The following is a 13486-nucleotide window of genomic DNA, read 5'->3' as shown; positions in this document are numbered from 1 at the left end:
ATCACTGCAGCTCTAGATAGTATGGGCTAGTTTTAAGACCTGTTGGATTACACTTGGTATGTTCCTTTTGCACCATCTAGCATTTTTAACTCAAACCCTCAGTTCCCTCGCCTCTTTACTCCCCTCCCTGCGTGCAACAACACAAACCCATTCCTTCCGAATCAGCATTAACTCTAAGTGTGTGCCAGTGTCTTTGAGAATCTTATGTTACGTGAGTGGATGTTTGAGATTTGACGTACTTTCCGTCAGCGAGGTTGAGAGTTCGGAACAGAGGGTAGTCCTCCGGTGCTGGCTTGCCAGTCTGATCCTCATACAGGAAGACAGGTGAGCGTCCCACCTCCACGCCCAGCTGCTGGACTCCCTGCTCATTGTAAATGGACAGTAAAAAGGACTGGAGGCCGGACTTGGGGCGCACTGTGGTCAGGATGGAGAAGTCCTCAGGAAAAACACCACCTGCACGGCAAAAAGAACTTGTTTTATCATACTGTATCACTGAAGCATAACACTACAATGATGTGACATACAACTACTTCATAAAAGTGTTTCGTACTTATCTTCATTGGTAAATGTAATAAAAACACCTTGAGAGAATGTGAAGCACTATAACAGTGTTGAGCACTTCCAAAAATAAAACCTCATTATGCATCATCTAAATCACAAGTCCAGTTTAGAGCTACAGAAATGATTTACATGCACATGATTCCTACAAATGTCACGTTCTTTACATGTATATGGTAGATTTGAATCTGAATTGTTTTAGGGGGACAGAAAAACAACAATTAGGTGGAGAATCCACTGTCAAAAGACACTCTTGAAGGAAACAATAAAAACACCAGTTTACACATGATGGTTGAAAGTGGTTAAAGATTAAGAAGTGTATCTTACCTGGGAATAACTGCGTGGTGGGGGCACTGATCTGGACCTGCTTGTCAACTCTGTAAGCTGAGTCCGGCTTTGATGCTCTTCGGTTTGTGCAAAATCCTGATGTTTTCGTCACTCCTTCAGGGTAATTTTGAAATTCTAATACCTTTAGCACATCCACTGGTTCTGCTGATCAGGGGAGCAGACAAAACATCAGTTAGGAAGCAGTATTGGCATTTGTAGGCAACATTTGGTTAAAGGTGCTTGGTATCTACACAATGATCAACACATGGATGACAAAGGTGAACATTAAATGCATACTGTATCAAAGCATTTTAACTGTCTGTTGGATATATGGTGAGTTTTCACATTTTCAAATACATGGATGTGTCCTGGTCCAGTTCTGGTAATCTTGCAAAGGGCAGTGATAGAGCCACCAGCCACCAAGCAGGGTTAACCCAACTTCACCCCCATCATGACCAGCCATAGTACCGATAGTTATTTCCCCTTGTCATCAAAAATGGCACAATGGCACATTTGTATCAGTTTCATTAACACTACACCCTATCTGTGATTAACTTTAACTATTATTCAATAATAACTACTCATTTATAAACTCCCCATTCAGCATACACATCTACATAAAGTTTAGCTGGGAAATGCTGTCTTCCTGTGGAAATGTCTCTGTCAAGACCAACCAAAGAGCATAATGAACAATGTGCCAACACGGATTGACTTCTATAACACCTGGATAGGTTTACCTTGATAAGGGTCAGCAGAGGCTCTTTGGGTTTACCATTCTCTTAAATCTGATGTACTGTATATTAAGGAGCTTGTGTGGCCAGATGGCGCCAATAGAGAAAGCATTAAACATATGCCTCTTTATCCAAACACCCTCTCAGCATTAAACGGTAGCCTGGTGAATATGATAGGGGAGAGACTAAAGTGCTGCAGTATACTGACCCTCTGTCGCGTCTGCAAAATGAGAACATAAACATTATCTAGATACCTCACTTTCAAAGAATACAATCAATACTTGTGTTAGTGTTAAGGGTGTTATTCTACTGTTATATACCACAATTTTGCTGTAATAGTATAGTGTATATAGTGTATAGTAAGTGGTAATAGGACATATTAAAATAAAAATGGCCACTCACTTCACTCCACAGAGCAGTATCTGACTAAAATGGGCAATACAATGGCCAACTGTTAAAGGTAATAATACTAATCTGTTTTTGTGGGGTATATAAACTGGCCAAGGTGTTTTAAAGCATCAGCAAGCCTTTTTCTGGCAGCTCTATAGCCACTGTTTTGGTTGGCATGCAGAGGTCATATCACTCTGAAAGTTTCTTTAACTTCTTGATACAACGGGATCTCAAAAAAGGTGTGATGTCGCTCTTAACGCTCTCTGGTCAGAATTCCAGCTGTGGCAGGGAAAAAGCAAATTAAGAGCCTTCGAGCCTTCTTTTGTTTCATTCAGTTCCGAAAAGCAGGTGGTTTGGGGACAAGTTGCTGTTTCAACATGTAATGAATATGAAGGTGTCTCAAGCACTGCTCATACAAATGGTTTGCACAAGATCAGTTAGATATAGTTGATAACAATGCTGTTTGATTCAGACCTAGTAGACAAAAATCCTGCCTTAACTGTGAGTTTTTATGGAAGGCAGGCAGCAGAACATATTGAATGGATATTTTTAGTTATCTGTCTTTACTTTATCATGCCGAAGACATTTTCAAGGGCCTGGCCTACATCTGGCCTCCTTCTCTGATACAACACCTGCAATGGACCAGATGCACATCATGATGATGACAAAGAGAGCAGGTCTGGATCAGTCGGTAGTACAAAACTCTGAACTGTATGCAGTCCAAAAATGCAAACATTTGAAATTAAAAAAAAGAAATCTCCAGAACTCTACCAACAAGCCAGAAATTGGGGAAATGTGTGTAGTCAGAATAAATGAGCGTCTTCAGTGTCAATCCAACTAACTCCTATTTCAACAGAGGACAGAGAAAATAAAGATAGGCAAAATTGCATAAACACATCAGGAAAAAAAACGTTAGGCTCAGAGCAAAGTCAGCAAACTGTTACTCCATAGGAATGCCAGCACTAAGGACAACTCGGTCATTTTTGTAGCTTGTGAGGATGAACCAGCTACTTTCTTTGGACAGTGAACTGAGGACCTCATTGTGAGTTCCTGCAGAGCTGCTTTCAGTTCAAACTCCAGGACTCATATGTTCCAGATGTGGCAATTTGGCCAGGCTACGACCCTCACACAGAGGTGCTGAGAAAACGTCAATACTGGCCGATCCATTAAGGTGGCCAAATGAGTGTGCACAGGTTTTAAAAGAGTGCATCTGATGAGCTGGTGTGAGTTTGCCCCCAGGGCTGAACAAATAGGCCACATGGTTACCAGCAGAACTCCTGGACCTTCTTTAGTGTGGAGCAGAGAAAATTCTAGCCAGCCCTGAGGTCAGGAAAGACAGCATCTATTGCTCAGTTACTGGACCATCTGAATATCATTATGCAAATGATAGAAGCAAACAAACGAAGGGAGGAGCTGCATGACACATTACCATAAGACATAGATTGCCTAATTTGATATCATCTCCATCATGTCAACAGGTGTACTTGGATGTAAAAAGTGTGTTCCAAGAGATAACATAACACCATTCTCAGTACAGAGGCCAAAAAAGTCTGTCTCAGCTCATGACATAACATAACATGTAAGACTTGAGCATACTGATATCATTAATCCCCCTTCCTCCATGTCATTTTCAGCCCTTACAACTTCACAGAAAAGGTGAAATTGGCTGGTAAATGGAGGAGGACCTTTTCACCTGCAGCTCCCTGAGACTCTAATAATATCTTCAGCCAGAATGTCTCTCTCTATATATCCCCCCCTCTCCCACTCTCCCTCTCTCCTACCTCTAACTTCCACCACGCTGCCGGCTAAAACAAGACAGCTTTATGCTGGTGTCATACCAGAGAAACTTCACCGAGACCTACCCAGTTTTTCAAAGCATTTTTTCCCCTCTACGCTCTCCCCTTGCTTTTCCTCTCATTAACCCCTTTTACCGTACATCTCTATATGAATATCAGAGCATGTTATCACATAGTGTTCTGTAAATCCAAACGAGCCGTGTAATCGAGAAAGCATCGCAATATATAGGATTTGAGGTTGAATAAGTTTGAGCACAATTTCAAGTGTGTTGCACTGAGTAGAGGACGAAAAGCTTGCCTATGACTATCAATATATGACAGCTACACAGGACAAAGGTCCAGCGAGGAGCTGATTAGCTGACGTTCCCGGTTGAGCACATTAGGAAGAGGACTCTGGAAATGCTAGCTTTGTCTGCTGGAATGCACATCTGAGCCTGCGCCCCGGGGGCTGAGAAAACGTGTCTGTACACTGCTAGATGGAGAGGGCACCCTGCAGAAACAGCTTTGGCTGACTGAGACAGTGGAACACAGAGCCTACAGCAGAATACTTAACATTTAAAAAGAGAGGCAGGAGCTGATGAGATTGGAAAAGTGAGATTTCTAAGTGGAAGTAGGATTCCAGTCCAGCCAGTCCTTCAGAACTATCGGGCTCTAATCCCAGCAGGAAACAACAGACTTTAAAAGCAGGAAATTGTAAGTGGGTAAATAAATAGAGAGAGAGGCAAACTGATTTGTCCTGTCTAAATTAAAATGGCAATGACACTATATTAACCCTTTTTTCTTCCTTTAATTTCACTAATTATTTGGTGTTCATGAAGTATTTTTAAACCCATATCAGAAACTTATATCCATGTTAATTGAAAAACAAGATTGAATTTCCATCCTGGAAAATTGTCATAATGGAGACACAAGAGCTGTCTATAGGCCAAGGTGTAAGGCCTGTGTAATCCCGAACCCTGTGACTTGTGGCCATTATGGCTGCAGGCTAAGCCCATATGTAGGCCTGCTCTTTGAAGGCTCTGAAATCATAGGGAAGTGCAACAAGGACCATCATCAAATAACTGCTCAGTACTTAGAGGGGAAGCATTCCCACCGCTCACACAACACAGCCTTGTCCTGCAGCCGACCAAACATCTAAGTGCAAAGTTGAGGGGAAGAGCGAGGGCACTGGGTGGGGGATGCACAAGTCAGCTTTTGGGCTTCAGTGTGGACCAGGGCAGTGTGGAGATAGGGTGAACCTGTCTGACCACTTAGCCCCCTGCAGACCAAGAGGGGCTTTGCACTCTGCATTGACAGGTCTGAGAGCCACTGAGGCCTTTGTAAAAATGCACTTCACTACTACACACTTACTCACGCAGCACACTAACAGAACATCCTTATATCTGCAAAAATGTGTGCGTCTCATAACCTTCAATTGACCACCTATCCTGGATTGTCTACCCCCCTCTTCACATTTTCACTGTAGTCATTTGTGAAGAGCTGGCTTCTCATGAGTACACTAAAAAATCAGGTCAACATAAAAAGATAATTACGAGCCTGGACAATATCACACAACTTAACCTGACAAGGAGTATAATTACAAGTCAATGAGTGGCATCAGTGGTTTCAATACAATTCAATTGTAAGTGACATGTCATCAGATCCAGGGTCTGACACAGATGTCCTGTGTCATCTGACTGAGGAAGCCCACCCTGCTAACCGTGTCCACATCCACCTAGCGGACCACGATTCAAACAGGAGTTTTCTTTCAACCTAAGTCAATCTTAAAACGCATGGCTCTAGAAGCACATACCAGCAGCTTGGGATGAATTTAATTAGGCGAGGTGTTTCATCTTCGGGGCGGATGCTTTCCATTCATGCGTAAAAGTAGCCCGCGGTAAGGTGTATGTTAATGACCATAGTGTAATAGTGTTTTGGCCAACAAAATATGTGCACCTCAAGCAATTCCCCTGTGAGCATGTGTTGTCTAAAACTGAGTTCAACAGCTAACTTCCCTACAGCTGTGAGCAGGGTACAGTTTTACTGTACTTAAGCTTTTTGTTTGGTGACTTCCACATAGCGCTCAGTCATATAGATGGATACGGTACAGGTGAACTGGCACTAATGTAACTACTTTGGTTGTAGAACGGGAAGAAAAATCTGAACTGGACAGTGAACATGACGCCGCTGTGTCCAGGTAAATCTGTAAATCCCCCAATCTCCATCATCAGTAAGCGAGTTTTCCCAGCCTGTCGCCGCTCCGTCCCCTTTCGACCAGATAAAGTTACTTTGGTCTCTAATAATCTTACCTGCTCTGACACTGGCAGCCTGTAGAACCAGGAATAAAGTGATGAATGCGGTTACAGTGGAATCCATAAGCCACCTTTTCGTTTTCCACCTTGTGGACCACCTTTGCATCTCCATGGTTAAGCGCCCACAAGTGAATAAAACTTTTGGGCGACTTCAGGTGATTTTTAAAGACGTCCCGTCCACAAATCCCAAATGATGATGGAAACTGTCCTACAAAAAAGCCATAAGTGAGGAGTTTCAGCCTCTTCTTTCAGCCACACCGAGGCCCCCGATCCTCCTTCCCAGTGCCCAGCCTTCACAGTGAAGGTAGTCGGGCTTTAACCGAAGCGCAAAGAGTGCAGTCGGTACACTTGGTGCGTCCACAGACAGGAGGGCTGGGCAAGCTCCACAACCCGGAGCCACGATTACAGGGAAGCGACAAGGAAACCAGCCCCCGATTAGCAAATCACGGGGCTGGAAATTCTCCTTCGGGTCCACCCATTAGCTTTGTCATGCGCCCCCAAGTCTCTCCCGACAAGCAAATAAAACAGTGACAAAGTTGGGAACGATTTTGGAATGATTAAAATGGAAGTGAGCATGCAGGGTCTTTCAATGATATTATCCTCAATCCATTAATCTCACACCACCTGAGCTGGCACATAACGGCATTATTTGCAGAATAAATACATTATTTAGTCAGCAAAATGATTTTTATGAGCTGTTTCAGTATAACATACTCCCCCACTACTCCTCACTGACAGTAAAATATATATTTAATAATTCATACAAACATTTTAACAATAACAAATTCAAAATCATAGTAGCCAATGATCTACCACAATCACACATAAATAAACATGCAACAATAAAATGAAAAACACAATGATGTTGTGCTTAATTAGCCTGAAATTAGTGTCAGTCTATTGGCGGATCTCTGTGCAGGCACTGGATCAGCTATAATCCAGGTGGTTGACAATCAGTACTCATCATATAACTTTGAATATCACTAATGCCAATGTTTGTTACATATACACTGCACAAAAGAAGAAAAAAAAAACAGTTGAAAACAAAACAAAAAATTAAAATCACTATTATTTATTTATTTATTACATTTTGTATCACATTCAACAGTGATATACCTACATAACAATCATATGACATTCTAGTTTCCCACGTTTTAGTACATTTTAAAATACTTGCATTTATAGACAGTACAGTGTTAGACATTGATTGTACCCAGGGGCGCCGAAAAGGGGGGGTAAAGGAGACGGATTCTAGGGGCCCATGATTGAGGGGGGCCCAGAGAGGCCCCTAATGATGATGAAATTATAATACAGAAAAAGTAATGACACTAAGTTATTAACTAACATATAATCACAAATGTTTTATTTTCCATGTCCTGGTAAAAATACCATTAAAATGCATAATTGTATGTAAAATAGCATCAAAAAATTTTGCCGCTGTGTTGGGGGGCCCTGTAAAGATTCTTTTCATGGGGCCCAAAATCCCTAGCGGCGCCCCTGATTGTACCCATGGCAGTCAAACAACTGATTCTGCTAGGGTACGACATCATCACTTGGACAAACCACACGCAACTTCAGTGCAACCTAACACTAGAACTGATAGTAACAATAATGGAAATTTGATACGTTCAGTTATGATTATGATTTTATGATTATTTTATCATTATAGAATCCAAAGCATAATCTTTTCCCAAACCTAACCAAGACATTTTGGGGCCTAAACCTAGATAGACTGTGACTGTTTCACAAAGTTAATAACAGCCTAAAAGTCACAATATGTGAGATGTGTGTCAACAAGCTTCATTTTGAAAGTCTAACCAGATGTCACATATGTATTATTGCTAACTTGAACGTGAGCCCTTCACATGCAAAACTAACGCTAGAGGGGAAAGTAGAGCGTCATAGTTTGAAGCTTAAGGCCACTGACCAAGCTGCCGTATTAGAGGATATTGGTATTTTTCACATCGATATATTGGGAGGGGACATTCAGGACATCTTTGAATATCCGGGGAGGATGTAAAACTGCACATCCTGCCTGATGCAGTTTTAAAAAGCACTGAATATATCAGTTGCCTTATCATTAAATAGGTCTACAGTGTAACAATGCATTTAAAGCTACCTGCAATGAGAACTGTAATCATCTGCCAACAGTGTGAGATAACTCCACTTGTTCCCAGTGGTTTCCCCTGTTTCAACAGTTTCCTGCAAATTACTCTGAATATCCTGAAACATGACACAATAAGGCAAGTTGACCGAAACGCACTTTCAGACGACCCTAAAGACTGATTGCTGGGGGACGAAGGATTCTAGGGTTCCTCAACTAATGGCCTTTTAGAGGCAGGGGTCAGTCCAGAAGACAGTCAGCTCCTTGTATCTCTTGGCTCACTCTAGTGAAGGCATGGATCCCGACCAGGCTTCGTCTGTCAGCCAGCTCAACCTTTCTAGCCAGCCAGACTCAATCTGTGTCCCGCCAAACGATATCAGATGCTCGTCCTGGATGCCCACTGGCAAAAAGTAGCCATTTCTGTGCGACGAATCAGTGTCTGGGCAGAGCAGGTTTCATGCTACATCTTGTCCTCTCATGGTTCAGAGAGCAGGGGCAGTCATTTCCAAACTGAGTTCCAGTGTGTTCCATCGGTTCTTGCTGGGATCCTAGTCGCCAAAAAGATTCCTTTACATTTCATTTCAAGATTAAAGAAGTGTGTGGCATTGCTTTATCTTTTCTAGTTTCTAGAAGGTTGCACTTTCTTTCCATTTATCTGCCACATTCTGTTTTATAAACTAATTGATAGACTTTGCTTTGGACAGTCGGGTATGTACTTCAAAGCAGATATTAGTAATGGTGAGGCAGTCAGAAAAGGATGATGCAACTGAAAGTTGCTAGGGTGACAGCAGCAGATGGCAGCCTCAGGGATAGTGAGACGTGCTTATGATTTAGAGTTTGCTGGTTTGATTTCCTGTCAGATGGGGAAAACCTGGACAATGACCAAGTCACATTTCCCCTTCATTCCAGAAATGCTACCACCAAATACCCCACAACGCATTGTTTATTGTGACCAGAAGTAGAAAATTAGAGTATACAGTTTAGGAAGCTTTCAGGTTTATAAGATCATTTCTGGTAAATAACATGAGTAGATACAGTAGCAGCTGCAGAATTAATAGCTTTATTACTTGTAGCTGTAGCAATAGTTCCTTCCTTAATAGTAGCATATAAAATGATGATGTTATATTGTTAAATGATATAAATGAGGGATGGCTGTTTGAGTTAAATGTACAATTGTGTGACAGTGTACAAAAGTGTCACAGTGATGCACTGCACAGTGAACATTTTGACTCATTAACCTAAATTCTTTTCATTAGACAAGTTAGATTTCAACCGTTTCAGAACTCTAGCTTTGTGACAATCATTTCAAGTCTGAACATTTTATTAGTAATCATTTGTAACCATTAAAGAGTTATAATTACAAAAAAATGTCAAATCTTTAAAACACATAGTCTGTCTCAAATATTCTCCCATGATTACTGCCAGCATGTGCATGTAATTGTTATTAGCTGTGACTATAGTGACAATCAGCCTTTGTCCAAAACAGTTACGGTCTCCACTAATGAGATGGCCCCAAAACCAACAAATAACTAAGCCAACTAACTGCTAAAAGACAAGTGATGAATAATCTCTCGGGCTATGCTGTCTACTCACTTATTATTGTAGCAGCTACAATTAGTGATTCTGTACAGTTCAGCAAAGAGTCACTGTGTAGCCAATAGTGTCAAAAATATTGATATATTAATACATATGGATTCTGAACATTTGAAACGGTTTCAATACTCATTTCCACAGTATCATTATGCTGTACCAGATATGCTTTCTTGCGCTCTATTCTCTCCAACAGTAAGTTGACACACACATCAGTTTAAAGGCCTAATCTAAAGAGGAAAAAACAAACGTTCTATCAAGTGTGATATTTAACATTGACTACAGTCATTCTGCTATTCCCTGCTACTAGCCAATAGACAAATCATTCTTCATTGTAATGTTATAGATTTGTTATATTTACCTTTTAATAATAGTCTAAACTTTTATGCCCTCAATGCTTTGTCAATTTCTCCCTGTGGTATCAAAATGGTATTGAATATCAACATGTGTATTGTATCGAACACTACTAGCTAATAGTAAAAGCTAGCTCTAGCTACTAGCTACTATTAGCTGAAGCTAGTTGAGAGCAGCAAATCAATGGTCACATCCCTTTGAAAGTATTCTGGGCATGACTAATGGGAAGACAAGCTCAGGGCATACACAGAGAGCAACTTAGGACCATCCAGGATAAGATGGACCAAGGAAAAGGGCTGCTCTGCTTGTTGTGTTTGCCACCAATGACACAAACCAAGAAACCACCTAAAAAAATGGATGGGTGGAACATTTCATAATGACTGACACACCTAATTTTTGTTGTTCATCCACATGAGGGAAAAAAAGGAGGCGCAAACATAAACTCTAAAGAAACTTTAAACTTTAAAGAGACTCTGGTCCAGCAAGTTCTCCAAATTAAATGACAAAATACTTTGTTGCCATGACCCTAACCCGAAAACAGCATGTACATTTTAGGGTTTTCTGATTTGATGCCACAATCGATTGGACAATATTGTCATCTCAAAAATAAAACCATTTTCTGATCTGGTTATGGTTAAAGTTTGGCTAGGTTTTGGCACAAACCCAATTTGGTTAGGGATAGGGAACAATATAACCTGGCACACCAGATGGTTCTGTGTAACAAAACATGGAAAAATGCAACTAGAAACTGTTTGGAAAAGCGCAGGCCCTTTTCAACATACTTGGCAGGTGACTGGACAAACCCTTTGTCTATCACTGTCTATCACGGGCTCACTTCAACCAATTAGATCAACAGTAAGTAAGAGTGTGCTGCTACAACTGGAGACCATTGATAAATAAAACTGTTACAGAAGCCAAAACATATTTTCCATTGAGAAAAGATTTCAGTGCCATTCTTTTCTTTTAATGAAATACATTCTCCAGTTCTGCTATAGCAAACTCTACGCTAACCCTTTGAGGCGTTTCTATTCTTGTTTTCAAACAAACACATGCCAATAGTTCCTCATAGGACACTTATTGATTGATGGACTGTGTATGGCCACAAGTGGGATTTACAAGAACACATGATCACAGGATCTTGTGAAGCCAGGTGCCTTGCAAGGTAAGGAAAGATAAGGGTTAAGGTCAAAATAAATACTTGGTTAAGGTTAGAAGAGTATTGCGGGGGCCTCCATCTTCATGGTTACAGTATAAATACATGGTTACAGTTAGGGAACTACTTAGCTAATAGAAACCAGCATTTGACTGTTGGAAGGAAACAGATCTCGTCAGTTAAAGTTTGTTGTTGTGTTGACCCATCCATCCACCCCGACCTCCTCCCTCAGTGTACTTTGTGGCCTTTTTTTGCCCCAGATGGACAAGAGACATAATTACTACAGCCATTAGCCATTGTTGCTAATTGCTTTAATACGACAGACAAAAAAATCACTGGCCTCAGCCTGCACGCAGCTTTTACTGAGGAATGCAAAACCTCAAACAGATTAAGAAGGGTTTAGTGCCTCAATGTTTTGACAATTACCAGCGCATTGTTACGTGTTGTCTATGTATATCTGGGCCAGGTAGATACAAATTAAGTGCCTGGGCGATGCCACACAATATGTTCCACTGTTCAAATGCATAAAGCTTTATGATTTAGATTGATTACTGTATTCAGAGACCTATCAACCAAGAAGGGCCTAATAAGAAGTTGAACAGAGGAATGGATTGGACAAGGTCCTGCTCATTTGACCAATGGGAAAGCTCAATTTTGATATCAGGAAACTATATGATGATGTACAGGAGGATGGTGGTACACTGTAGTTGGTGTGCAGGAGGTCGAATATCATCTTGCAAAAAATACTAAAAACCAGTGAACATCCACTAAAGACAATTTATATTAACTAGCCGCTAATGCTGTTTGGTAAGTAGGGACATAAACGCAGATCACTAGTCGGGATTCTAGACCAATTGAAAAGAGTTGCTAGCTGGCAAAGCCTCTACAAGACATGAACTAGGGAGGCCAATGACATTTTAACAGAAAAACACAGGACCTTTGTGCAGCAAAAGGAGACCTGGTTTCAAAATCTGATATTTATTCTAAATATATGCTATTAGACACATTTAATGGTTTCCATATAAATGTTAAAATTAGAATAGTTCAACTACTTGCTATGAGTTTTACCTGACATGGTGCCGAAACACAAGCACTTTTCACAGGCACACTCAAGCCAACCACCCGCCACTGTCTGTCACTGTTTACACACTGCATAGAGGAGAGTATAAAGAGGTCTTTATACTCTCCTCTAACTAACACAAGCAAGAAAACGTTCTCTCACTTCACTAACATTATTTTTGGCTACCACAGTATTTCATACGAATAAATAAACTTTATAATCTTGTATCAACTGGTAACTAAAGTCAGCGTGGGACTGAAATGCTTTTAATAGAAGCCTAACCTGATTTTGGGTAATTTGAGGTTATCTATGAAAAGCCAGGGCTTTATTGGCCAAGGTTTGTGGTGTTTTAGGGATATATTTTTGCCACTAAAATGACTCTTCGTTGTCATACACAGTGACAACCATGTATTTTCAATGTGGTCTACCATGTAGCACACCAGAATTAAATGCTAAATGCTGCCTCCATTTTAAGATGTCACATGCAAGCCCAAGATATACAATTACATCGACATAGTGTAGATGGGCTTTCTGCTTATTTTATTTAGAAAAACATACAGAAGTATGACATAAATAGGCCTGTGCATCAGCTGAAGTACAAAGATCTTACTCACCTACAATATCAGACTGTCGTGCTTAATCTACATACATCTCCATTTGTTACACATCATTCACAGCAGTATTGTAATGTAATCTGAGAATACAATAGAATATTGTTTCATCGCTCTAATTTAGATTATTCTGTTATTTACAGATAAAAAGCATTCTGATAGGTAAATGTGGTTTTTCATGCAAAACAAACTACTTCACGCACATGCATCACACTCATTAAAACTTGCAGCTCTGTCTCAACCAGAAAAAAAAAATCTGCGTTGTTAACTGAAGTCAGCCTCGCTGGGCTACAGGTGTTCGTAATGGGAAGCAGGCTGATTCTACGGCGCACGAGAGAAAGGAAGCAGCAATCTGACAGTCAGACATGCAACAAACCCTTTATATGTCTCAGAAAATCAGGAATGTCCTTTCGTCTGTCGCTGACAGACATCTAAAGTAAAGTAATTTCAGGGCATGTGCCTATGCAAGATGAATTGATAATTATGGTTTTATTTATGCTGAATGAGTAACACTATGCCAC

The 13486-nt window shown here is 40.7% G+C and overlaps 1 protein-coding gene across 6 annotated transcripts in view; it reads right to left on the bottom strand.

Annotated features, from left to right (window-relative positions):
- Positions 1-6441, bottom strand: part of col11a1a (collagen, type XI, alpha 1a) — an 82567-nt gene extending 76126 nt beyond the window's left edge. For 5 of the 6 annotated variants that reach the window (XM_084340308.1, XM_084340311.1, XM_084340312.1 and 2 more), the window contains exons 1-3: positions 6091-6441; positions 886-1050; positions 240-453 (exon numbers count right to left, since the gene is read on the bottom strand). In XM_084340308.1, coding sequence (XP_084196434.1) covers positions 240-453; positions 886-1050; positions 6091-6205 — 494 coding nt within the window. In that variant the 5' untranslated portion in view covers positions 6206-6441. The remainder of the gene's footprint in view (positions 1-239; positions 454-885; positions 1051-6090) is intronic. The other variant, XM_084340309.1, reaches the window with a different exon arrangement.
- Positions 6442-13486: the final 7045 nt, after the last annotated feature.

Source organism: Pagrus pagrus, assembly GCF_965226575.1.
Source record: "Pagrus pagrus genome assembly, chromosome: 20".
In the NCBI taxonomy this organism is placed as follows: Eukaryota; Metazoa; Chordata; class Actinopteri; order Spariformes; family Sparidae; genus Pagrus; species Pagrus pagrus.
The sequence above is the reverse complement of the archived record's forward strand: the minus strand, read 5'-3'. Positions and strand labels throughout refer to the sequence as shown.